The sequence below is a fragment of the Aotus nancymaae genome, unplaced genomic scaffold, assembly GCF_030222135.1.
Source record: "Aotus nancymaae isolate 86718 unplaced genomic scaffold, 86718_ANA_hifiasm-v0.15.2.pri h1tg000006l, whole genome shotgun sequence".
NCBI lineage: Eukaryota > Metazoa > Chordata > Mammalia > Primates > Aotidae > Aotus > Aotus nancymaae.
Window position 1 is genome coordinate 1,765,582 of NW_026988417.1, and position 26,594 is coordinate 1,792,175.

The 26,594-nt window shown below is 46.4% G+C and overlaps 1 protein-coding gene across 1 annotated transcript; it reads right to left on the reverse strand.

The window, feature by feature from the left end:
• Nucleotides 1-8,496: 8,496 nt before the first annotated feature.
• Nucleotides 8,497-21,201, reverse strand: SLBP (stem-loop histone mRNA binding protein). The gene is made up of 6 exons (XM_021666991.2): nucleotides 21,093-21,201; nucleotides 17,448-17,507; nucleotides 17,010-17,147; nucleotides 14,358-14,507; nucleotides 13,229-13,295; nucleotides 8,497-9,420 (listed from the first exon to the last, which is right to left on the reverse strand). Exons 1-6 carry the CDS (start codon nucleotides 21,122-21,124, stop codon nucleotides 9,304-9,306), a joined length of 564 nt encoding a protein of 187 aa, XP_021522666.1. The 5' UTR covers nucleotides 21,125-21,201; the 3' UTR covers nucleotides 8,497-9,303.
• Between the last annotated feature and the right edge of the window lie 5,393 nt (nucleotides 21,202-26,594).

The following is a 26,594-nucleotide window of genomic DNA, read 5'->3' on the forward strand; positions in this document are numbered from 1 at the left end:
AGCTGGTGCACTCCAGCCTGAGTGACAGTGAGACTCCATCTCAAAAAAACAAAATTAAATAAAATGGATTTCATGGCCGGGAGCAGTGGCTCACGCCTGTAATCCCAGAACTTTGGGAGGCCGAGTCGGGTGGATCACCTGAAGTTGGGAGTTCAAGACCAGCCTGACCAACATGGAGACACCCCGTCTCTACTAAAAATACAAAATTAGCCAGGTGTGGTGGCACATGCCTATAATCCCAGCTACTCAGGAGGCTGAGGCAGGAGAATCGCTTGAACCCAGGAGGCAGAGGTTGTGGTGAGCTGAGATAGTGCCATTGCACTCCAGCCTGGGCAACAAGAGCGAAACTCCGTCTCAAAAAAAAAAAATGGGAATGGGTCTTTCTTTTTTTATCCAGTCTGACAATCTCTGACTCTTAGAGTATTTAAACCATTTATATTTAATGTGGTTATCAATATAGTTGATTACCACTTTTTTTTTTTTTTTTTTTTTTGAGACCAAGTCTTACTCTGTTGTCAGGCTAGACTGCGGTGACTCACTGCAACCTCTGCCTCCCAGGTTCAAGCAGTTCTCCCGCCTCAGCCTCCTGAGTAGCTGGGACTACAGGCGCCCACCACCACTCCTGGCTAATTTTTGTATTTTTAGTAGAGACGGGGTTTTACCATGTTGGCCAGGATGGTTTCGATCTCTTGACCTCCTGATCCACCTGCCTCAGCCTCCCAAGTGCTGGATTACAGGCGTGAGCCACCACGCCCGCCCCCACCTTTCTGTTTTCTGTTTTTCTGTGTATCCTCTCTCTTCTTTGTCCCTTGTTTACGATTGTTTTGTTTTGGTTTTTTTGAGACAGAGTTTCTCTCTGACACCCAGGCTGGAGTGCAGTGGCACAATCTCGGCTCAGTGCAACCTCTGCCTCCCAGGTTCAAATGATTCTTGTGTCTCAGCCTCCCGAGTAGCTGGGATTACAGGCATGTGCCACCACACCTGGCTTTTTTTGTTCATTCGTTTGTTTGTATTTTAGTATTTTTTTTTGTTTTTGTAATTTTTTTTTTTTTTTTTTTTGTATTTTTGTATTTAGGCTTCACCATGTTGACCAGGCTGGTCTGGAACTCCTGACCTCAAGCAATCAGCCCACCTCGGCCTCCCAAAGTGCTGGGATTACAGGTGTGAGCTGTCACACCAGGCCTAATTGTATTTCTCACTACTGGAACATTAGTTATATGTCTTTTTGGGTGTGATATTGAAGTTGGAAGTATCAATTTAAACTCTGGAATATTTTATACACACACACACACACACACACACACACACAATTTTCTTCCTTTGTCCACTGAAAGAACCTAGAAGCAATAACCGAGTAGCAATCGACACACCTGGTGCCCAGATGCTATTTCTGAATACCATTCCTCACTAAAGGAGTCGGGGCTTCTTAAAGAAATTGCTGATTCCAGAGAAGGGACAGTCGGTATAAGATCAGCCTGGAGCATCTTGCTGTGACAAAAAGTGAGAGATACCTCCCAGCACAGGTGAACTTCAAAGACATTATTCTAAGTGAATTAGGCCAAACACAAAAAGACAAATACAATATGAATTAACTTATATGAGGTACCCAGAATAGTCAAATTCAGAAAGTAGAATGAAGGATGCCAGAAGCTGGGGGGAGGGAGAAATAAGGAATGAATGTCTAATGGGTACTGAGTTCTGGTTTTGCAAGATAGAAAGTTCTGGAGCTAGGTGGTGATAATGGTTATACAACAGTGTGAGTGGACTTAATGGCACTGAACTGCACACTAAAATGACAGACAGCTGGCTGCAGCGGGGCAGACCTGTGGTCAGTGAGACCCTGTCTCAAAAAAAAAAGTTATTTTTTCTCATAAAGATACATGTCATTTATTTGATGTGTGCTTTACCCCAGCAGTCCCCAACCTTTTTGGCACCAGAGACCGGTTTCATGGAAGACTGGTTTTCCACGGACGGAGTGGGGTGGATTCAGCATGAAACTGTTCCACCTCAGATCATCAAACATGGAAGTCGTAAGGAGGATGCAGTCTAGATCCCTCACGTGCGCAGTTCACAGCGGGGCTGAGTCTCCCGTGGAGCAGAGAATCTCATGCAGGAGACGGAGCTCCGGCAGGAATGTTCACTCACCCACCACTCCCGTCCTGCTGTGCGGCCCGCTCTTAGCAGCTCAGGGGTTGGGCACCTGTGGCTCACACATACTCTCCTCTAACCTATAACTTGTCTTTTCATTCTTTTAACAGGGAATTGGGCAGAACAAAAGTTTTTAATTTTATTTTTCTCACTCTGTCACTCAGACTGGGTTGCAGTGGTGTGATCATAGTTCACTTGAGCCTCAAACTCTTAAGCTCAAGGGATCCTCCCACCTCAGCCTCCAGAGTAGCTGGGACTACAGGTCTGTGCCACCATGCCCGACTAATTTTAAAAATTTTTTCTTTGTAGAGATGGGGTCTTGCCATGTTGCCAGGGCTGACCTCATACTCATGGCCTCAGGCCGTCCTCCTGCCTCAGCCTCCCAAAGTGCTGGGATTACAGGCATGAGCCACCACGCCTAGCCGAAGGTTTTTAATTTTGATGAAGTCCAATTTGTCCATTTTTCCTTTTATGGATTGTGATTTTGGTGTCCAGTTTATAAACTCTGCCTACCCCAGATCCCAACGGTTCTCTGCAAGTTTTATACTTTACGCTTTACATTTAAGGCTGTGGTGCATTGTGAGTTCGTTTTTCTGTAAGGCATGAGACTTAGGTTGAGGCCTGCATTTTTGCTCTTGGATCTTGTTCCAGCCACTTGCACATTTGTTGAAAATACCATCCTTCACTGAATTTCCTTTGTACCTTTGCAAAAATCAGTTTGCCAGACTTTTGTGGCCCTATTTCTGGATTCCCTGTCCTGCTCCATTGGTCTAAGTGTCTGTCCCTCCACTGACACCACAGACTTTTTTTTTTTTTGAGACAAGGTCTCCCTCTGTCGCTAGGCTGGAGTGCAGTGGCACAATCTCAGCTCACTGCAACTTCCACCTCCCTGGTTCAAGCGATTCTCCTGCCTCAGCCTCCTGAGTAGCTGGGACTACAAATGTGCAGGCCCAACTATTTTTTTGTATTTTTAGTAGAGACAGGGTTTCACCATGTTGGCCAGGATGGTCTCAATCTGCTGACCTCGCCATCTGCCCGCCTTGGCCTCCCAAAGTGCTGGGACTACAGGTGTGAGCCACCGCGCCCAGCCTAAACCTTAAATAAGATAGCCTCATTCTATTCACCTTATTTTTCAAAATTGTTTCAGCTATTCTAGTTCCTTCACATTCACATGAATTTTAGAATAATCATCTACAAAAAAATATTGCTGAGATTTTTTAATAGGAATTCCATTATAACTGTATATCCATTTGAGAAGAATTGACAAATTGACATCTTTTTTTTTTTTTTTGAGACAGAGTCTCACTTTGTCACCCAGGTTGGAGTGCAGTGGTGCAATCTCGGCTTACTGCGACCTCTGCCTCCTGGGTTCAAGTGATTTTTCTGCCTCAGCCTCCTGAGTAGCTGGGACTACAGATGCACACCACCACACTCAGCTACTTTTTTGTATTTTTAGTTTCACCATGTTGGCCAGGCTGGTCTCGAACTCCTGACCTCAGGTGATCCACCCACCTCAACCTCCCAAAGTGCTGGATTGTAGGTGTGAGCCACTGCACTTGGCAAGAATGGACATCTTTATTGAGTCTTCTAATCCATGAACATGGTACATTTCTCCACTTACTGAATCTTTATTTCATCCGTGTTGTAGTTTTCAGTATACAGATCCCATACATGTTTTGTTAGATTTGAAACTAAGTATTCTAGTTTAAATACACACACACACACCCACACATATTTTTTGAGGCAGTCTCACTCATTCCACCCAGGCTGGAATGCAGTAGCACAATCTAGGCTCACTGCAACCTCCACCTCCCAGGTTCAAGCAATTCTCATGCCTCAGCCTCCCCAAGTAGCTGGGATTACAGGTGCACACCACCACACCTGGATAATTTTTGTATTTTTAGTAGCGATGTGGTTTCACCATGTTGGCCAGGCTGGTCCTGAACTCCTGACGTCATGTGATCCGCCTGCCTCAGTCTCCCAAAGTGCTGGAATTACCATCATGAGCCACGAGCCCAGCCTGGGAGACTGACTTCTAAGAGGCCCTCCAGCAATCCACCTCCTAGGATTCAAGCCCTGGTGTAATCCCCTCCCACTGACAGTAGCCTGGCAGGTGACATGCTTCTAACCAACAGCAGAGACAGGCCATCGCCACCAAATCATGTACAAGGCCAGGACCAACCTCATCGTGCTGCACCGTCCTGTGCCCTCTGCTCAGAATGATGACATAGCTGCCATATGGAGAAGCCCACCTAGCCAGAAACCTAGGGCCAGTTCAGGCCAGCAGCCACACGTGTGAGCTTGAAGGTGGATCGCCCTGGCCCCACCTTGAAATGAGGGCTTGGCCTCAGTCAGCAGCTTGAGTGGAGGAGCCCTGTGGGAGCTGGAAGGAGGACCCTGCTAAGCCACGCCCACGTTCCTAGCCCCCAGAAACTGATAATCAAGACTGTTCCTGTACACAATGAAGCTTTAGGGTGAACGTGGCGTTAATGACTCACGTGGGCCCACCTTGCCTGCCTGAGTCTGTGACCCCTACCTCCACACTTCTGCCCAAGGGGTGGGGTCCTCTGGAAACTCAGTCCGAGTTTTCTCTGAGGAGCGCAGGCAGTGCTGTCAGCCGTCACCCCTCTCAAAACCGCATCTGGGGCCACTGGGGAATACCGCACGCCCCCATGTTCATGTTCACCACAAGGACTGGGTTCCAGAGGCCTGGCAGGGGGTGACCGGGACCTTGGGCAGAACTGTCCTCTCAGCCTCCACGAAGCAGTGAGGATCCCCTGGTGTGGGCATCACACTTCCTCAGTGCCTGCTGTCGATATCCTTGCCTGAAGACCTTACCCAGCCCATTAGTGCAGCCCAAGGAGTGAAGGGATGAGCAGGGATGAGCAGGGATGAGCGGGGCCCTCAGCAACAGCAGCTCCATCTGTCCTACGTTATCATCATCATGCGGCTGGCATCCCGCCCCTCCCCTCGTTTAATCCCTAGAGCCATCCTCTGTGGTAGATGCTGCTATGCTCATCTCAGACGGGAACGTGAAGGCCATCATGCAGCTATGAAGCAGCAGACCTGGGATGCGATGACAGGTCTGCATTCCACATCCCACCTCACAGCAGGCGCCAGGAATACCCTACACAGTACGCGTCTTTGCTGGAACCTCAGCTATGGAGTCTGAGGGTGGCTCTTCCTGAAAACTTTATGAAGTGTGTTTGTTACCAAGTGGCTTGGGGCCCCATCCACACATTAAAATGCAAACAGCACAAATAAAAACAAAAAACCCTAGGGTTTTTTTTTTTTTTTTTTTTTTTGAGACAGGGTTGCCCTGGCTGGAGTTCAGTGGTGCAATCTCGGCTCATTACAGCCTCTGCTTCCTGGGTTCAAGTGACTCTCACACCTCAGCCTTCTGAGTAGCTGGGACTACAGGCATGCACCACCATACCTGGCTAATTTTTGTATTTGTGGTAGAGATGAGGTTTCCTCATGTTGGCCAGGCTGGTCTTGAACTCCTGGCCTCAAGTGATCCACCTGCCTTGGCCTCCCAGAATGCTGGGACTACAGGCATAAACCACTGCACCTGGCCAGGATCCTTAAATGTACAATTATATGCTGACGGGTGATCAAATAGGCACGCTTCTCCCCTAAAACCAACCAAGGTTCAAAGTAGAAGCCAACACACCAATATGCCAAGCACTTTCAGTCTGCCAGGTACTGAAACGTGACTTCTAGCAGACCTTTCAAATTTGCCTCCGTGGAAAACAAAAGATCCTGCAATCTAGCCAGGTGGGTGACTCATGCCTGTAATCCCAGCACTTTGGGAGGCCGAGGTGGGTGTATCATTTGAGGTCAGAAGTTTGAGACCAGCCTGGCCAATATGGTGAAATCCTGTCTCTACTCAAAATATAAAATTAGCCAGATGTGGTGGCAGGCACTTGTTGTCCTGGGCAACGGAACAAGGCTCTGTCTCAAAAAACAAATTAGGCTGGGCATGGTGGCTCACGCCTGTAATCCCAACACTTTGGGAGGCCAAGGTGGGCAGATCACGAGGTCAGGAGTTCTAGACCAACCTGGCCAACATGGTGACACCCATCTCCACTAAAAAAAAAAAAAAAATTACAAAAATTGGCCAGGTGCAGTGGCTCATGCTTGTTAATCCCAGCACTTTGGGAGGACGAGGTGGGCGGATCACGAGGTCAGGAGTTTGAGACCAGCCTGGCCAACACAGTGAAACCCCAATACATTTACAAAATGTACTTTAAATTTTGTAAAAACGCAAAAATTAGCTGGGCATGTTGACCGGCATCTGTAATCCCAGCCACTCAGGAGGCTGAGGCAGGAGACTCCCTTGAAACCAGAAGACAGAAGTAGCAGTAAGCCAGGATCGCGCCACTGCACTCGAGCCTGGGCAAAGGGTCAAACTCCATCTCAAAATTTAAAAAAACTATTTAATTAAACAAAAGGTCCTGAAACCCATCAATTAATCCTAAGAGCCACCCCCACAGGTCCAGAAAGCCAAAAGCGACTGGGCCTTGGGCTCAGGCAGAGGCCGCTAACTCCTGGGAAACCCTATGGACATATTCCTAACACAGGGATGGAGGAGTCGGCAACTTGGTGGCAGAACTGCTGAGAGAACTCGAAGGCCAGCAGGAAACAAGAACAGCTTCACAATACATGGAAAACCTCGGGGGAGGTGGGATGGCAGCCCCGATAAGCCAACCCCAGCCGAGTGTGGAAAGACAAGAAAATGACTCCCTGACGGGACGAGATAGCAATCAGTGTGGGACTGTGAAGAATTCATCATGCTGGGCAAACTTAATTTAGTTCTGACACTTCTTGGTTCGATGTACGAGAGTCAAGAATAAAGACAACTCAATCCCAGCCCACTGGTTATTTGTAACACTCACACAGAAAATACCAGATTATGTCAACAGCAGTGACGAGGTAAGAACTGAAGCCTGAAGATTGATCTCCTCGGTACTTAACAGCATTCCAAGAATTTTGGCCAGGTGCAGTGGCTCACCCCTGTAAGCCCAGCACTTTGGGAGGTCAAAGGACACAAGATACACTCAGCTCCCGCCAGGCCTCCAGGTTCGTCCACCCACAGCATCAGCCCATAGTCCAGAATCTCATCTGAATCCACTCCCTTGTGGACGAGGCTCCTCAGACAGCTCCCGTGTTGAACCTTTCCATGTAAAGACTGTACCCACCCCAGCCCTTCCACCCTGCCCACAGCATGAGAGCGGGTGCGCGCGCGCGCGCGCACACACACACACACACACACACACCCCCCAAAGGGCAGCGACAGAGCTAGGATACCTGCCGCAGACACTCCCAGGAGTCCCTGGCCCACAGCAAGTCTGAACTCCTGCTGGGCACACGTCACCTGGCAGTCCCCCAACTGCACCCAACTATGCCCAGCCCCACTCCTCCAGGCTTCCCGGTTCGTGGCTCCACCTTAGAATTATCCTTCCTTTTCACGAAAGGTGGCCTGTTTGCAGCTGTAGAGTTTCATCTACCTGCTTCCTGCTGGTAGGAACGTGAGGGTTCAAGGCCTCTGAATTTGTATTGCCTGGCCCTTTCAGTCCAACCTGGCAGCAGCTTCTGCCCATATAATTCTGTGACTCTTAATAGGGTTCAGTTCATTAGAAGCCTTACCAGCAGGGCTTTTCAGAATAACTGTTTTGGGCTTCTGCAGAGGAGCAAGAAGCCCTATTGCTGGAAAGAAAGGTTCTAACAGCCAGGCACAGTGGCTCAAATCTGTAATCCTAGCACTTTGGGAAGCTGAGACAGGTAGATCGCCTGAGGTCACTTTGAGACAAGCCTGGCCAACATAGTGAAATCCCATCTCTACTAAACATACAAGAATTAGCCAGGCATAGTGGCTCACTCCTGTAATCCCAGCACTTTGCAAGGCTGAAGCAGGCAGACCACCTGAGGCTGGGAGTTTGAGACCAGCCTGACCAACATGGAGAAACCTTGTCTCTACTAAAAATACAAAATCAGCCGGGTCTGGTGGCGCATGTCTCTAACACCAGCTACTCAAGAGGCTGAGGCAGGAGAATCACTTGAACCCGGGAGGCGGAGGTTGTGGTGACCTGAGATCGTGCCACTGCACTCCAGCCGGGGCGAGAGTGAAACTCCATCTCAAAAATAAATAAAAAATAAAATAAAAATAAAGAAGGCCACTTACCCACTACTGGGGGGGGAATGCCGGGGCTGAATGGTCACAATTCTCTTTCCAGCTGTACACCGCCTCGCCAAGTGCCACTCACTTCAGACACAAGACAGACACAACTCTGACCCTCCAAACATGCCAGCTCTGATGGCAGCTGGCCCACCCAGCAACACCCTACATCAGTTAAAGAGGTTTCTTTTTATTTTTGCAATATCCCATACAAAAGCAATAGAAACATAACAGTCTTAACAAGAAGTTTACAAATGAATATTTAAACAGAAAATCTGTACACATTATCATTTACAGCAATTTTACAGGTAACTTGACTGACTGTTTAAAAATGTTCTTTCTAAATCGCTCTGCTGCCCCAACTCTTAGAGTATTATAAAGAGCCTGACTAGTGCTATTTACAAGTACCAAATTAAGACTGTATAATTTACATAAAACCCATTAGTTTAACAGCTGAATTTAAGAATGTCTGACTTCAGAGCTCTGCTGTGACATATTGATAAAAGGCCAAAAATTAAGTCTCCATGAAGATATTAAAGGTGTCTGAGAATACTTTGTCTGGTGCCTATAAAAGCAGCTGACTCTCAAGTGGTCCCATGGATTACATGGTTAAATCCAAAACAACTCATCTCACAAGCAGCAACTTAAGATGCCTGTGGAAAGCTAGTTAAGTATACTCGTCTGCTCATCTTGGAGGACGACAGGAATTAAGCAATGACGCTTGCCGGAAGATTGCTTTAAGTATAACCTTGCTTGGATGTAGCTCCATTTACAATTTTAAAACATGCAAAATACACTCACTATATATAAAATTAATGTTTCTTAAGAAAGTAAGGCAAAACTAACAATTCATCACGAAATAATGGACTACTGACAGAGAAACCACCAGGTCCAAGTGCACTCACATGCTTGGCGCCTGGCCATCCTGCCACCTGGTCTGGGAGGAACTGTTCCTCTTCCCGGCCGCCAGGTGGCAGTTAGCTCATGGCCGAGAAGTCTCTCAAGGGTTCAGTTAAACAAGCTTCCAAATCAAACTCGTCCTCCGCTTGACTGTCCATGTGTCTAACTTTGGTGGGTGTGCCAGAGTACATGTCCTGGAAAACAGAAGCATGGGTCAGCTGACATTCACCTCACCCTGAAAACAGGGGCCACTTCCTACACCCCACAGCTTATGTGGTGAATCATGTGATTTAATGCACAGCAAAGTGTACACCTCACATGCAACCGGGATAGATTTTACTCATGACACTGCGAAGACAAAGCATACGTACTATTTACAAGGCACTGAAGTTAGGTGTACACATATTTTATTTTTCTTTTGCAGAGACGGAGTCTATGTTGAACTCCTAGGTTCAAGCAATCTTCCCGCCTCGGCCTCCCAATGTGCTGGGATTATAGGCAGGAGTCACTAGTAACTACACCTGGCCATGACACATTTTACGAGTACAGAAAGAATTCTAAAAGCCTATAAAAAACCATGAACAGTGGCTGTCTCAGGACAGGAGGAGACAGTGTTTCAATTGACATATTTTAAAATGGTTTTCTTTTCTCTTTTTTGAGATGAACCTGCTCTGTCACCCAGGCTGGAGGGCAGTGGCTCAATGTCGGCTCTGCCACCTCCGCCTCCCGAGTTTAAGTGACTCTCCTGCTGCAGCCTCCTGAGTAGCTGGGATTACAGGCCTGAGCCACCACACCCGGCTAGTTTTTGTATTTTTAGTAGTGACAGAGTTTCACCATCTTAGCCAGGCTGGTCTTGAATCTCTGACCTCAGGTGATCCACTGGCCTTGGCCTCCCAAAGTGCTGGGATTTCAGGCATGAGCCACTGCACCCAGAAGACAGTTTTCTTTCATTTTTGAGACACAGCCTCCCTCTGTTGTCCAGGCTGGAGTACAGCAGTGTGATCGGGGCTCATTGGAACCTCTGCTTCCTGGGTTCAAATAATTCTCCTGCCTGAGCCTCCCAAGTAGCTGGGATTACAGGTGCACCACCACACCCTGCTAATTTTTGTATTTTTAGTAGAGATGAGGTTTCACCACATTGTCAGGCTGGTTTTCAAACTCCTGACCTCAAGTGATCTGCCCGCCTCAGCCACCCAAAGTGTTGAAATTACAGCTGTGAGCCACTGCAACCTCTGCCTCCCGGGTTCAAGTAATTCTCCTGCTTCAGCCTCCCTAGTAGCTGGGACTATAGGTGTGCACCACCACACCTGGCTAATTTTTTGTATTTTAGTAGAGACAGGGTTTCACCATGTTGGCCAGGATGACCTCTATCTCCTGACCTTGTGATCTGTCCACCTCGGCCTCCCAAAATGTTGGGATTACAGGCATGCGCCACTGCGCCCAGCCATAACTGCATCTTTCTTTCTATGTTCGAATACAGTACAGGATCTTATAGAAAGCATGAGAATTTTATGACAAATGTTTACATTTTCTAGTTTTTGTTCTTTTGGTTTTTTTCGTAGAGACGGGGTTTCACCATCCTGACCAGGATGGTCTTGAACTCCTGACCTTGGGTGATCTGCCCGCCTCGGCCTCACGAAGTGCTGAGATTACAGGACTGAGCCACCACGCCTACCCACTTTTCTAGTTTTTAACCTGCTTTTTCACAGGCAATTAGGACAGTCTTTTTATAAAAATACTAAAGGTTGGCAGGGCACAGTGGCTAATGCCTGTAATCCTAGCACTTTGGAAGGCAGAGGTGGGCAGATCACCCAAGGCCAGGAGTTCAAGACCAGCCTGGCCAACTTGGTGAATCCCCATCTCTACTAAAATACAAAAATCAGCTGGGCATGACGGCAGGTGCCTGTAATCCCAGCTACTTGAGAGGCTAAGATGAGAGAATCACCTGAACCTGGGAGACAGTGGTTGCAATGAGCTGAGATCATGCCACTACAGTCCAGCCTGGGCACCTGAGCAAGACTCCGTCTCAAAAACAAAAAACAAACAAAAAACCCATACACCACTAAAGGTATCTTTTGACTGTACATTGGTACACATGCAAGTTCTAGAAGAACATGCTCCTAATCATTAACTACAGAATTAGACATGAGCCAGTTTTGTACACTGCTTTAAACAAACGTGTATTTTTTTCAAAACTGGCAAATGTAAAGAAAATCCCTAGGTACAATGCTTTCCTCCCTCATTTGATAACAAGTAGCAGGTAATTCCTATGCCAGCACAAACTGCATGGCCTACACTTGAATGCTAGTGACGATGCATAGGTAGATCCTAGACTCGGAGGAAAAAGCTTTTATTTGATTTTATTTTATTTTAACGTATTGTAGGTATTTATTTTTTGAGAGAGGGTCTTGCTCTGTCGCCCAGGCTGGAGTGCAGTGGTGTGATCACAGCTCACCGCATCTTTGACCTCCTGGGCTAAAGCAATCTTCCTATGTCAGTTTAAGTAGGTGAGACTATAGGAATGCACCACCATACCCAGCTAATTTATTTTTTGTAGAGACAGGGCCTCCATATGTTGCCCACGCTGATCCTTAATTCCTGGGCTCAAGCGATCCTCCTGCCTCAGCCTCCCCAAGTGCTGAGTTTATAGGTGTGAGCTGCCATGCCCAGCCTCTCTCTTTTTTTTGGAAGGTCCCAGTCAGGCACAAGGCTCCCACCTGTAATCCAGCACTTTGGGAGGCCAAGGTGGGTGGATCATTTGAGGTCAGGAGTCGGAGACCAGCCTGACCAACATAGTGAGACCCCCTATCTCTACTAAAAATACAAAACTTAGCCAGGTGTGGTGGTATGTACCCGTGTTCCCAGTTACTTGGGAGGCCGAGGCAGGAGAACTGCTTGAACCCGGGCAATGGAGGCTGCAGTAAGCTGAGATTGTGCCACTGTACTCAAGCCTCGGTGATAGAGTCTCACTCTGTCACCAGGCTGGAGTGCAGTGGCACAATCTAAGGACACTGCAGCCCTGACCCTGAACCTCTGAGCTCAAGCAACCCTCCTCCTTCAGCCTCCAGAATAGATGAGACTGCATGCAGACATGTGCCACCACACCTGGCTCCTTTGACTTCAAATAAATGAAAATGGTGAAACTGATTTGTTAGACTAAACTAAAAACCTTTAAGGTCATTACCTCAGAATTCAATCTTATGATACCTGACATTTTGATGATGGGAGTTAAAGACAGAAGTCCTTTCCTGTGAGCATCAGAATCAAACTGCAGTTTTTTGTGTTTTTTTTTTTTTTTTGAGACAGTTTTGCTCTTGTTGCCCAGGCTGCAAGTGCAAAGGGCATGATCTCGGCTCACCGAAACCTCTGCCTCCCAGGTTCAAGTGATTGTCCTGCCTCAGCCTCCCAAGTAGCTGGGATTACAGGCACCTGCCACCACGCCCAGCTAATTTTTGTATTTTTCGTAGAGAAGGGGTTTCACTATGTTGGCCAGGTTGGTCTTGAATTCCTGACCTCAGGTGATCCGCCCGCCTCGGCCTCCCAAAGTGCTGGGATTACAGGCATAAGCCACCGCACCCGGCCCAAACTTCAGTTTTTTTGTTTGCTTTTGAGAAAGAGTCACACTCTGTTGCCCAGGCTGGACTGCAATGGCGGGATCTCAGCTCACTGCAATCCCCACCTCTCAGGTTCAATCAATTGTCCCACCTCAGACGCCTGAGTAGCTGGAACTACAGGCACCGGTCATCGCACTCAGCTATTATTTCTATTTTTGTAGAGACGGGGTTTCACCATGTTGGCCAGGCTGGTCTTGAATTCCTGATCTCAGGACAGATCACCTGAGGTCAGGAATTCAAGACCAGCCTGGCCAACACCTCAGCCTCCTAAAGTGCTGGGATTACAGGCATGAGCCACCACACCCAACCCAAACTTGAGTTTATAAGACAGTATGTGTTAACAATGCACCTGCAAATCCCAACTGACTTATCCAAAGAAAGTACTTACAAAGTCATCCTGAGAGCTTGTCTGGGGCTCGGAGCTGCTTTCTGCAGATTCAAGGTCTACAGGGTGTCTGTGAAACGAAATCCAACAGGTGTGTCAGGCACTAGTTTAACAAAGTCAGGAGACAGGGCACAGATTAATCCTCTACGGACAAACCCCACCCATGTGGTACAGCCACAACACTGACAGTGTCCCCTAGGCTCCTGAGGGGTCAGCTTTCAGTGACTATTTGCCACACTCAACCCCAGTCCAATCAATCCAGCAGAAAGCCAATGGCAATGAGAAGCAGCAAAGAGATCTGCTGGGCTCACCACAGAAGCATCCTTGGAAACAGAAGCACTCGTAAGCCCAATTTTTGAGGGGGATAAACAAGCACTGTGATGAAACATGCTATGTATCATCACTAATTTTTTCAAGTTTCTATTCAGAGAATGGGACAATGGTGTCACACTGGAAAAAAACCCAAATCACTTGTCAGGCTAAACCAGTCAAGCCACGTTACAAAGCATTTTAAACATGCTAGTCTCTAAAATTCCCAGCACAGAATAGAAACTCAAATGTTTGTTGGAAGAATGTGTCTGCGGAAGGGAGGGGCTCAAGACCAGAGGGGAGCTGAGAAGAAACCCCACACAGACAAAGGGAGGTGTAAGATCACTCTGTCTCCCTGGTCAGCCCATATTCCCATGATGAAGCAGTTCAGGCCTGAGACATTTCTACTAGGCCCAAGTTTAAAAGCCAACAGGGAAAGAAAACCTTCCTTAATTAAGGCCTTTTATTTTCATGGTTGAACAGAAATGACTCAGATACTTTTTAGGATATTTATATTTGAGAAAACCAAATTCCAGACATTGTTGTAATTTACGGGAAAAACAACTACAACAACAAACAAAAACTGTGAATTCCCAGACTGATCGTGCTCAAAAACACTCATTCAGTCCAGGAAGCAAACTCCTCCCCGCACTGCCCCCGACCCAGCACAGAACTCAGCACTAAGCTGCAGCAGCTGCTCGGCTCCCCAACAGCTGCTGGGGGACCTGGCATCAGAACCTCCTGTCCCAGTGATACACAGCTGCTTTGGTCACTTCAGTCACCAATCAGAGAAACACAGAATAAGAATGCAGTAAAGACATACATTTCTTGCAAATCACATCCTTCTTCAGCTGGAGGATCCCAAAAATGCAGAGCCACCTTCCAGAGTTTGATTTGTTGGTCCCATGAACGTCGACTGTACTTCTTAAACTTATTAGGGGTCTTGGGATGAATGCCAGGTTGTCGAAGGTGTCTATGGGAGAAAGATTACTCAGCACATGCCACTCACATTTCCACATTAGCTTGAAGATTAACCAAACTTTGAGATTAGTATTATTTTTAAAATTAGAGATCACCAGGCGTGGTGGCTCACGGCTATAATCCTAGCATTTTGGGAGGTCAGACCAAGATCACTTGAACTCGGGAGTTCGAAAATGCCCTGGGCAACACACTGAGACCTCTTCTCTATTAAAAAAAACCCAGCAGGGCCCAGCAAATCACTTGAGCTCAAGAATCTGAGACCAGCCTGGCCAACATGATGAAACCTCAACTCTACTAAAAATACCAAAAATTAGCCAGGCATGGTGGCTCATGCCTGGAGTCCCAGCTGCTCAGAAGGCTGAGGCAGGAGAATTGCTTGAACCTGGGAGGCAGAGGTTGTGGTGAGCCGAGATCACACCACTGCACTCCAGCCTGGCAACAGACTGAAACTCCATCTCAAAACAAAAACAAAAAACAAACAAACAGGCCAAGCGTGGTGGCTCATTGGAGGTCAAGAGTTTGAGACCAGCCTGGCCAATGTGGCAAAACCCGTTCTCTACTACAAATACAAAAACTAGCCAAGCATGGTGGTGCTCGCCTGTAGTTCCAGCTACTCGGGATGCAGAGGCAGGAAGATTACTTCAACTGGGGAGGCGGAAGTTGCAGTGAGCTGTGATTACAACACTGCATTCCAGCCTGGGTGACAGAGACTTGGTCTCAAAAACAAAAAACTTAAAAAAATAAATTAAGGTCGGGCGCGGTGGCTCAAGCCTGTAATCCCAGCACTTTGGGAGGCCGAGGCAGGTGGATCACGAGGTCAAGAGATCGAGACCATCCTGGTCAACATGGTGAAACCCCGTCTCTACTAATACAAAAAATTAGCTGGGCATGGTGGCGCGTGCCTGTAATCCCAGCTACTCAGGAGGCTGAGGCAGGAGAATTGCCTGAACCCAGGAGGCGGAGGTTGCGGTGAGCCGAGATCGCGCCATTGCACTCCAGCCTGGGTAACGAGAGCGAAACTCCGTCTCAAAAAAATAAATTAATTAATTAATTAATTAATTAATTAATTAAATTAAATGAGATTCTACAAAATGAGCAAAGTAATATATTAAAAAAGCACTATCCACCCGGAACAGTGGCTCACGCTTGTAATCCCAGCACTTTCGGAGGACTACTTGAGGCCAGGAGTTTAAGACTACGGTGAGCCATGATGGCTGGGTGCGGTGGCTCATGCCTATAATCCCTGCATTTTGGGAGGGTGAAGACAGGCAGATCATGAAGTCAGGAGTTCGAGACTAGCCTGGCTAATATGGTGAAACCCGTCTTTACTAAAAATACAAAAACCAGGCCAGGCGCAGTGGCTGACGCCTGTAATCCCAGCACTTTGGGAAGCCGAGATGGGTGGATCACGAGGTCAGGAGTTCAAGACCAGCCTGGCCAACATGGTGAAACCCCATATCTCTATTTTTGAAATAAATATATAATACAAAAATTAGTCTGGCATGGTGGTGCATGCCTGTAGTCCAAGCTACTTAGGGGGCTGAGACAGGAGAATCACTTTAACCCATGAGGCAGAGGTGGCAGTAAGCCAAGATCACGCCATGGCACTCCAGCCTGGGTGACACAAGTGAAACTCTGCCTCAATAAAATAAAATATACAGTGAGCCATGACATGCTACTGCACTTCAGCCTGGGTAACAGAACAAGACTCAGGAGAAGAAAAAAAAAAAGCGCCATCACATTGAATCTTACTATTCCTTTGCCATCTATGTTCCATAAAAGCAAAAAACGTTTTTTTTTAAGAGACAAGCTCTCACACTCTGCAGCCCAGGCTAGAGTGCAGTAGTGTGATTAATGGTTCGCTGTATGTAACCTTTAATTCCTGGCCTGAAGCAATCCCCCCACCTGTCTCCCAAGTAGCTAAGACCACATACACGTGCAACCCACCTGACCTGGATAATTGTTAAATTTTTTGTAGAGATGGGGTCTCCCTGTGCTGCTCAGGCTAGTCTCCTGGCCTCAAGCAGGCCTCCCAAAGTGCTGGCACCTGTTCCAGAGGAGTAAATTTTAACCCAATCCTACCAGAAAGTTCAGGGAAACACTAACCCTTTCTTTGTATCCTTTTGTGTCAGTGTTTGAGGGAGCAGGATAGGCAAGAACGTGCTACTTAAAGTAAACAGGGCGAGGCCATTTTTTTTTCACCAATTAGAATTTTACAATCTTTAACTTGAACTTCATTTTTTCCCCAACGTGTATTTTATTAACTTATGTCTATAAAACTGCTGACCCCTAAGAAATAAAATGTTATCTAATGTTTGAAATCATGAAAAGGATTTTTAAGTCTTCCTGTTTTTAGTTTTTCAGTTGCCATCCATTCTTTGTCGTAAGTCCCAGTAAGCCTCTCACAGACAGCTCTTAGCAGGTGTGAACTATCCCCAGCATCATCTGTTCTACCCGATCTAAGCAACTCTTTAAGAGACGCATGCCACGCCACCTCGGGACTTCCTTGATGTAACGATCGTAGGCGATGGTGTTCTTCCCATAGTTGATCTGCTTCTGTCTCCTCATCAGGACACTTTCATCTGTCTCAAAGTCAGCCGGCACAGCAGACACAGACTCCTTTGAATCAGAACTGAAAAACCAACATTAACAGAAAAGCCCTGTAATTAAGATCCCCACATAAGGTAAGTCAAAAAAATGTCAAAACACAATAATGGAGGGTTCACTCCACATCCCCAACCATATTAATCCTAAACGGTCCAGAGACTGTATCTGTGGGAATTCAGCACACAACAGACACAGTATTTCAAATCAGTGAACAATGTATTAATAAATTCTACTGCAACAATCAGTATTTCTGACAGTCACAATTTTTTTAAAAACAAATTACAGGTCTGTCAAATTAGAAAATAAATATTTACACAGCCTTTACCTTCCTGATGATGATTTTCTCTCTCTTCCAAAGTCATTTATGAGGAGTTTCCTTTTATATCTGAGAGCAAAATAAATATAGCTGATTTAAAAAAAGGTATTAAAATAAAGCAGCCAGATCTGAGGAAGCTCCACCCTGGTACCCTCAGGCACACCATCCTATGGAATGCAGAAGCTCCCTGGGCCAAAAGAAGTCCTTGTTAGGTTCAGTTTAAGTACTGAGATCCACACAACAAAAAACTGTATCCACATAACTTGGCAGCCTTAAAACAAGAAAGAAAAAGAAAACATAAATTCAAATAAATTTTTATTTTAAAAACACCAGTTACTAATGGGACCCGTATGCCTACTGGGCACTGCACACCTTCTCCAAACCTGGAGACCAAGTGTGCCCCCTTTTGCCTTGTTCCCCATGAACGTCATGAAGTATCTGCTTTTATTGCAGTCATTACCAGAATAAGCTTTGCAATTAAAAAAAAGCAGCATGACGTCTTCAAAAGGAGTCTAGTGCAATCTAATGTTGAAACCACCAACTACCTTGAGCTACAAGTTCATGCAGTTATCTTTTTTTTTTTTGAGATGGAGTCTGACTCCGTCACCCACGCTAGAATATAGTAGCACGATCATGGCTCACAACAGCCTCGTGCTCCTGGGCTGAAGCAATCATCCCACTTCAGCCTCCCAAGCAGCTAAGGACTCCACGTACATGCCGCCATACCCATCTCCAAAAAAAAAGTTTTTTTGAATCAGAACTGAAAAAACAAACAGATTAACAGAATAAGCCCTGCAATTAAGATCACCATGTAAGATAAGAAAAAAAATGTCTTTTTGGAGAGAAAAAAAATGTTTTGGAAAGGAGGTCTCACTATGTTGCCCAGGCTGCTCTTGAACTCCTGAGCTCAAGCAATCCTCTCGCCTCAGCCTCTCAAAAGTACTGAGATCAGGCCAGGCCCAGTGGCTCACGCCTGTAATCCCAGCACTTTGGGAAGCTGAGGCGGGCAGACCACGAGGTCACGAGTTCGAACCTAGCCTGGCCAACACGGTGAAACCTCATATCTACTAAAACTACAAAAATTAGCCGGGCATGGTGGCGGACGCCTGTAATCCCAGCTACCTGGGAGGCTGAGGCAAGAGAATTGCTTGAATCCGGGAGGCGGAGGTTGCAGTAAGCCTAGACCGTGCCATTGCACTCCAGCCTGTGCAACAGAACAAGACTACATCTCAAAAAAAAAAGAGTACTGAGATCAGGAGTGAGCCACCACACCTGGCCTGTCATGCAGGTATCTAAATTATGTCATGTATCACTGTGCCCTCCCTTCAAAGTCTAAAATCCACCCAAGGTTGCTGAGTTGTTCAGTGCAGTGTGAACATCAGAAGGTAATGAAGTAATTTATCTCCTGTGTATCTAGAGTAGCCCTGGCTATATACACCATCCTTGCACAATTCAGAGATTAGTCCTACGAATCATTTTCTGTGGGGCCTCATTCCCTCCAGTACCCCAGATGAGAAAGACTGGTTTCGGGTTATGATGAAAATCCGTTTTTAAACTCTCACACTGCCAGTGTGTAGTCTGCTACTCCCCTTGAAGTATAGTAAGCCGATTTCGCATACCCCGCTTGCTGTCGGGAAGTAAGCTGGTCTGGTCTGTGATGGCTCACCAAAGGGCCAGGAGGTTAAATCACACAGGCCGCCCTAATTGGCAGCTTTGGCGGGGCCTGGTGGCTCACTCCTGTAATCCCAGTACTTTGGAGGCCGAGGCAGGTGGATCACCCCAGGTCAGGAGTTTTGAGACCAGCCTGGCCAACATGGTGAAACCCCGCCTCTACTAAAAATACAATAATTAGCTGACATGGTGGCATGCGCCTGTAACTCGGGAGGCTGAGGCAGAAGAATCGCTTGAATCTGAGAGGCGGAGGTTGCAGTGAGCTGAGATCGCACCATTGCACCCCAGCGTGGGCAACAAAGCAAGACTCTGTCTCAAAAAAATAAATAAAAATAAAAGCCGCAGCTTTCCACCACAAAGGGTATGATCAGCAGAGTACCAACAGTGCTGTTTTCTAATTTTCAGGCACAGGCCCACGAGCTTTCTGAAGAATAAATAGGGGTCCACCCATAGGACACTCTAGACAGGTGGAACCTGCCTGCATAAGAGCTGCAGACAGTCCCTGACAAGGGGTGACTTGAGGGAACAACTAGGCTACAGGTATGCAAGAACTGTTCTAAGACTTGTGAATGAACACAAATTACACAGGTTAAGTCAAACATTCTAATTTTATAGCTGAGAAAGTCAAGAGCTACATAAATACAGCAACTCACTAAGACCTGTACTCACATCTGTGAATTCCTAGTTCATTTTTTCTCCCAAGCATACTACCCATCCACACATTTTGATTCCAGAAGAAATTACGAATAATTCCCCCAAGCGTTGAATAACCGATTCCTATATATTCCCGTCCCTTTTCAAAGGAGGCAGCCACAAATACCATCACCGGTCGCCAAGATGAGATCGGGTAGTCTAGTCACGATTCCACGGCTGACACGCGACACATTTTTCTCACGAGACCCTGTTTGTTCATCAGCCACTTGTCAGCTAAAATTATCTTGTAAAATACTTCAACTAGGCAGGGCATGGTGGCTTGCCCTGTAATCCCAGCACTTTGGGAGGCCAAGGCGGGTTGATCATGAGGTCAAGACCATCCTGGCCAACATGGCAAACCCCATCTCTACTAAAAATATGAAAATTAGCTGGAAATGGTGGCACATGCCTGTAGTCCCAGCTACTCGGCCGGCTGGGGCAGGAGAATCAATTGCTTGAGCCTGGGAGGCGGAGGTTGCAGTGAGCCGAGATCTACCCACTGCACTCCAGCCTGGCAACAGAGCAAGACTCCACCTCAAAAAAACAAAACAAAAAAAACTTCAACTAATTATGAGCCACATTTTTAAACTGGGTTTGAAGACACCCAGTCCATGCAACTAGGTTTGAGCTATACAACTCATCAAAAGAGAAAGGACTGATAATATAGTCAAGGGAGATTAAACAATGGTTAAGGATGCGTTATCTGAATGATAATCGGTCAAGAAAGAGGAAGTAACTCACAGTTAGTGAGAACTTGGATACACACGACAATCTTGTTTACACCTGCAAGAGGTTCACAGAATCCAAGCCCGAGACCTCTCCTGGAATGCTGGCACTTCTGAGCTGTGTGACCTGAGCCAGGTGTCAGGCAGCATATTCCTTCATCTGGAGAGAGCACTCCGTCGACTGTGCTGGGTTGTGTTAGCACAGCACACAGAAGGTGGGTGGTAACAAAAGACTGCACAAAGTCCCTTACAGTCCTCCAGCCTGCAACGCCACCACTGTATACCTACTGCCACTCTCAGAAGGATTACCACCTAAGACAGTCGTCTTGACACTTGAGAGTAGACTCACCTGGAGGGCTTTTCACAGGATGACCAGGCCACACCCCATCAGCAGGCCCAGGGAAGGGTCTGAGAACCTGTATTTCTAACAATTTCCCAGGAAATGTTGATGCCTTTGGTCTGGAGCCCAGACCTTTGAGAACCACTATTCTAAGACACATATAAAATGTAATGTGTGACTGAAAACACCACAGATTAACACTTCAAAGTGATCCAAAATGTGTACCTTGCCATTTCTTTGTTAACTCTGGTCCTCATTTCATCTTCTTCCACTGCACTTGCCCAGTCAGAACATCTGGAACGGGGTTTAGGGCCTTCAGGAGTGGTAAAGCTGCAACGAAACAAAAATGCTACTGAACCAGGACACAACTTTGTTTCCTTCCAAACTGTACGTCAAGAAATATTCAAAGGCTGGAGGGGAACAGTGGCTGATGCCTGTAATACCATCACTTTGAAAAACTGAGGTAGGGGGATCACTTGAGCCCAGGAGTTCAAAACCAGCATGGGCAACATAGTGAGACCTCATCTCTACCCCCGACCCAAAAAATCAAAAGAATTATATCAATGAACTATGTGTATCAAGCCATACGAAACTAGAGTTTGGCAGGAGAAAGGCTAACTAGATGGAGAACTAACGTATCAGCTGAATCTGTCTACCCAGGGCTGTCTGAATAGAGCGTAAGTCACGGAGTTCCTCGGCAGTGTGTCCACTGTGTTTGGGGTATAATAAAACCAATTAAAATTTAGACTTAATAAAGAAATTATGATTCCTTTTGAGTGTCTACACTTCTGTAGTCCAGGGCTATCATATGGCTAAATTCAAGTTATTTGGTTCATCTGTGGTAGATGTTTCATCAGCCATTAAGATGAAGTTTTGTTTTTGTTTTTTTTGAGATGGAGTCTTGCTCTGTCACCCATGCTAGAGTGCAGTAGTGCAATCTCGGTTCACCGCAACCTCTGCTTCCCAGGTGCAAGCGATTCTCCTGCCTCAGCCTCTTGAGGAGCTGGGATTACAGGCACCCGCCACTGCGCCCAGCTAATTTTTGTATTTTTTAGTAAAGATGAGGTTTCACCATCTGAACCAGGCTGGTCTCAAACTCCTGACCTCGTGATCCACCCACCTCAGCTTCTCAAAGTACTGGGATTACAAGCGTGAGCCACCATGCCCGGCCAAGATGGAGATTTGCTTCCAATTTCTGCAGTGCGTGTGGCAGTCAGAAAACCCCCATCTAGTTTTCAGCTTCAGCTCTGGCATTTCTATGGGTTAACCTTATCTGATTGATCCAACATTCAGCCTGATGCTGGAGCTCATGAATTTGACTCAGAAGTTTGGAGAGTATAGTTTCCCATCTAGCATTTAATTTGTCCCTATGCCATTAGTCCCAGTTAGAAGTCATTACCAATGTCAGTGTTGACAAGATTGTGACAATATTGCCTTTCATAAAACTGAGGACCAAAGAATTCCATCATTCCAACAAAGCCTGAGTTTCATAGACCGTGGGAACGTCTAGACAGAGATGTGCATGCTTGATGGTGCAGAGAAACTACTCACTTCCACCAACCTCGTGCTCCCCCTGGCTGGCCATACAGAGGGATTTGCTGCCATACTGAGAAGGCTCTGCAAGATGAATTTCTAATTGAAGCTCACTATCTCAGGTGGGTGTATCTGTTGTATAGTCCCAAGCCTGTGTCCCTATCATAAAAGTGGAGGTCTCGCATTCTTCCAGGTTATCTGGCCAGTGTAGACTCCTCCATCTGAAGGGAGGCTGAGGCAGAGAACTGCTTGAACCCGGGAGGCGGAGGTTGCAGATGAACCTTCAGGGTAAGAATTCTGCAGACACATCTATGCGGAACGGTAGGATCCTGCATTTGCCAAACGTCTGCCTCCTTCTGTTCTGCACTGATCCATTCTTTTTTTTTTTTTTTTTTTTTTTTTTGAGATGGAGTTTCACTCTTATTCCCCAAGCTGGAGTGCAATGGCATAATCTCAGCTCACCACAACCTGTGCCTCCAGGGTTCAAGTGATTCTCCTGCCTCAGCCTCCCGAGTAGCTGGGATTACAGCCATGTGCCACCACGCCTGGCTAATTTTGTATTTTTAGTAGAGACAGGGTTTCTCCACGTTGCTCAGGCTGGTCTCGAACTCCTGACCTCAGGTGATCCACCCACCTCAGTCTCCCCCGCCCGCCTCAGCTTCCCAAAGTGCTGGGATTACAGGCAAGAGCCACCACATCCAGCCTGCATTAACTCATTCTAATTCCTGTTAAGTGTGAGAATTATCTTCAGTTCTCTCTCTATTATCATTCATGATGAAATTACTGACCAACTGACTAGCTGAGAAATGACTGATGCTGAAGAAATGGTATTCTATTGGTAAGGCTTATTACCGAATGTCTGATAATGAAGCAAGCTACCAGAAACTTCTCCAGGCCACCCCAGGAATGTTTTGATTTGACCAGGGATGTAGCACACACCAAAATCACCGAGACTTTTGCAAAATTAAGCTACTTGTTTTATTTTGCCGGATATCATGGGAGAGTCTTTAACTAGTTCTGAATTATTTGTAAGTCTGAGTACTTCGCAGAATTATAAAGCAGGTACGGCTGACCCCTTCTCACCATGTTGCAAATATTTACTGAGATTGGGTACAGTACTGAGGGATAACACTCTCCTGATTTATCCAACGCTGACTGTCTAGAGCAAATCGTACATTCTCTTTGTGAATGGTCCTGTAACGTGTACGAACACGTTTCTGGGTGCCTTAGAAGTTGTATTTTTAATGTGTGCTAATATGCGGTATTTATACACTGTGAGAAGCAGTTTTGAATAAAAAGGTTGAAACTTCATCTCCAAAATAAAACGAATAGCCAGGCATGGTAGGGCATTGGCTATAGTCCCAGCTATGTGGGAGGCCCAGGCAGCAGGGTCACTCTAGCCAGGAGGTCAAGGCTAGATGAGCCACGATCCTGGCACTGCACTCCAGTCTGAGCAACAGGGCAAGACCCTATCTCAAAATATATATATATATATATAGTTGCAGGGGATGGTGGCTTGTACTTGTAATCCCAGCACTTTGGGAGGCTGAGGTGGGTGGATCACCTCAGGTAAGGAGTTCCAGCTACGTGGGAGTCTGAGACAGGAGAATTGCTTGAACCCCAGAGGCAGAGGCTGCATTGCACCACTGCACTCCAGCCTGCACAAGAGCAAGAAAGACTCCGTCTCAAAAAACTAAATAAAATAATGAATAATAAATAACCCAGAATAGATAACATACATATTTAGCTTTTAGGTGCGTGTAATAATTCAGAATGTTATGTACACCACGATTACAACGTGTACAGAGTACATGTCGGAGTCCTTGCTGCATCAGGACTCCGTCTACTGGCAAAGTACCCCTTGCGCTCGGGTTAAACCAAATCCAGGAGCTCAATTCCATCTCAAGCTTAAGGAAGTCTTCAGTCAAGATCAGGAAATTTACGGCCAGGTGCAGTGGCTCACACCTGTAATCCTAGCACTTTGGGAGACCGAGGCCGGCGACCTGCCTGAGCTCAGGGGTTCGAAACCAGCCAGGGCAAAATGGTGAAACCCCATCTCTACTAAAATACAAAAAATTAGCCAGGAGTGATAGCACGTCTGTAATCCCTGCTACTGGCGAGGCTGAGGCAGGAGAATCGCTTGGACCCACGAGGAAGCTGCAGTGAGCTGAGGTCGAGCACTGCACTCCAGCCTGGGGGACAGAGCAAGACCCCCAAAATAAAAATTAAACAGATAAATAATAGTCTGGGCATGGTGGCTCATGCCTGTAATCACAGCACTTTGGGAGGCAGAGGCAGGTGTATCAGCTGAGGTCAGGAGTTCAAGACCAGCATGGCCAACATGGTAAAACTCCGTTGCTACTAAAAACACAAAAATTAGCTGGATGTGGTGGTGGGCAACTATAATCCCAGCTACTCAGGAGGCTGAGGCAGATAACTGCTTGAACACGGGAGGCAGAGGTTGCAGTGAGCCAAGATTACGCCACTGCACTCCAGCCCAGGTGTCAGCGCAAGACTCCGTCTCAAAAATAAATAAATAAATAAATAAAGTAAGTAAGTAAATATAATCAGGAAATTTGAAAGCCCAAGGCTTGAAGCCCCAAATTCTGGCAGTTCGAATTGATGTTATCTGTTATTTATACATCATATATAAACTCATATTCTTATTTTTCCACCTCATTTTTCATCACTACTGATATTAAAACTAGATACTGGGCCTGGTGCAGTGGCTCACATCTACAATCCCAGCACTTTGGGAGGCTGAGGTAGGCGGATCACAAGGTCAGGAGATTGAGACCATCCTGGCTAACACAGTGAAACCCCATCTCTAGTAAAAATATAAAAAATTAGCCAGGCACGGTAGCACATGCCTATAGTCCCAGCTACTCGGGAGTCTGAGGTAGGAGAATTGCTTGAACTTGGAAGGCCGAGGTTGCAGTGAGCCGAGATCACGCTACTGCACTCCAGCCTGGGTGACAGAATCAGACTTCATCTCAAAAAATTAAAATGAGTTGGGAGGGGAGGGACCGGAAAAAAATAAATAAATTAAATAAATAAATAAAATCAACAAAACTAGATACTAACTTTAACTACGAGTAAGTAACGTATTCTAGCTGCAAACCAAATGTTGTGCTTTGAAAATGTAATTGCAACAACAAATTTTATGTACTTATAATTTCTTCCTTTATAGTTACACAACTCAAAGCAACTTAAATTGGATTTCTAAAAGTAAATTTCCAGATTCTAAAACTGACAGAAAGGTATGAAATCAAATTAGGTAGTTAACTGAAAATTAAAGTGACTCGAGGCTCATCCAGAATTGGACACCAGCACCCTCACTAGCGTATCAACAGGTTCAAGCCTGGGTCTCTCAGCATAACAAATTCCTGAACTCCGGGGATAATTTAAAGAGCGTGTATGTGAATGAAGTAGATATAGTCACAATCTACCCTATCTTGGGACAACAAAGTCTATTTTACACACTAAGCTAACACCTTCTCAAGGAGTACCTTCTAGATCTTATCTATCCATGAGCTGGCTCTATTTGTCAGGTGCCTCCAAGCATTCTCCAACACGCGAAGTGCAAAGGCCCTAGGACAGAAGCATTCCTACCGTTGGAGGAATGAAGATACCAAGAACTTCCATAACTCTAGAGCACTGTAAGGATTTAACTTTTCTTTTTTTTGAGACAGACTCTCGCTCTGTTGCCCAGGCTGGAGTACAGTGGCACGTTCTCAGCTCACTGCAACTTCTGCCATCCTGGTTCAAGCAATTCTCTGTCAGCCTCCAGAGTAGCTGGGATTACAAGTGCCCACCACCACATTCGGCTATTTTTGTACTTTTTTAGTAGAAATGGGGATTCACCATGTTGGCCAGGCTGGTCCTGAATTCCTGACCTCATGTTGCAGCCATCTCGGCCTCCCGAAGTGCTGGGATCACAGGCGTGAGCCACCGCGGCCGACCAGGATTTAACCTTTTTATCTTCAGCTAAATGAGAGCACTGGAGAGTTCAGAGCTCGACCTCAGTAAGGTCTGACTACCTTCCCTTCGTATATGGCCCTTGGGCCTCTTCTGTACCCAGCCCTAGTCTTTAAATACCTACACATGCTGGTAACTCGTTGTGCCTGAAGACGCCGCCCATGTAGCCTCCTGTGCTTATTAACCTTCCTGACATCTCCCTTTGCTTCTTGAAGC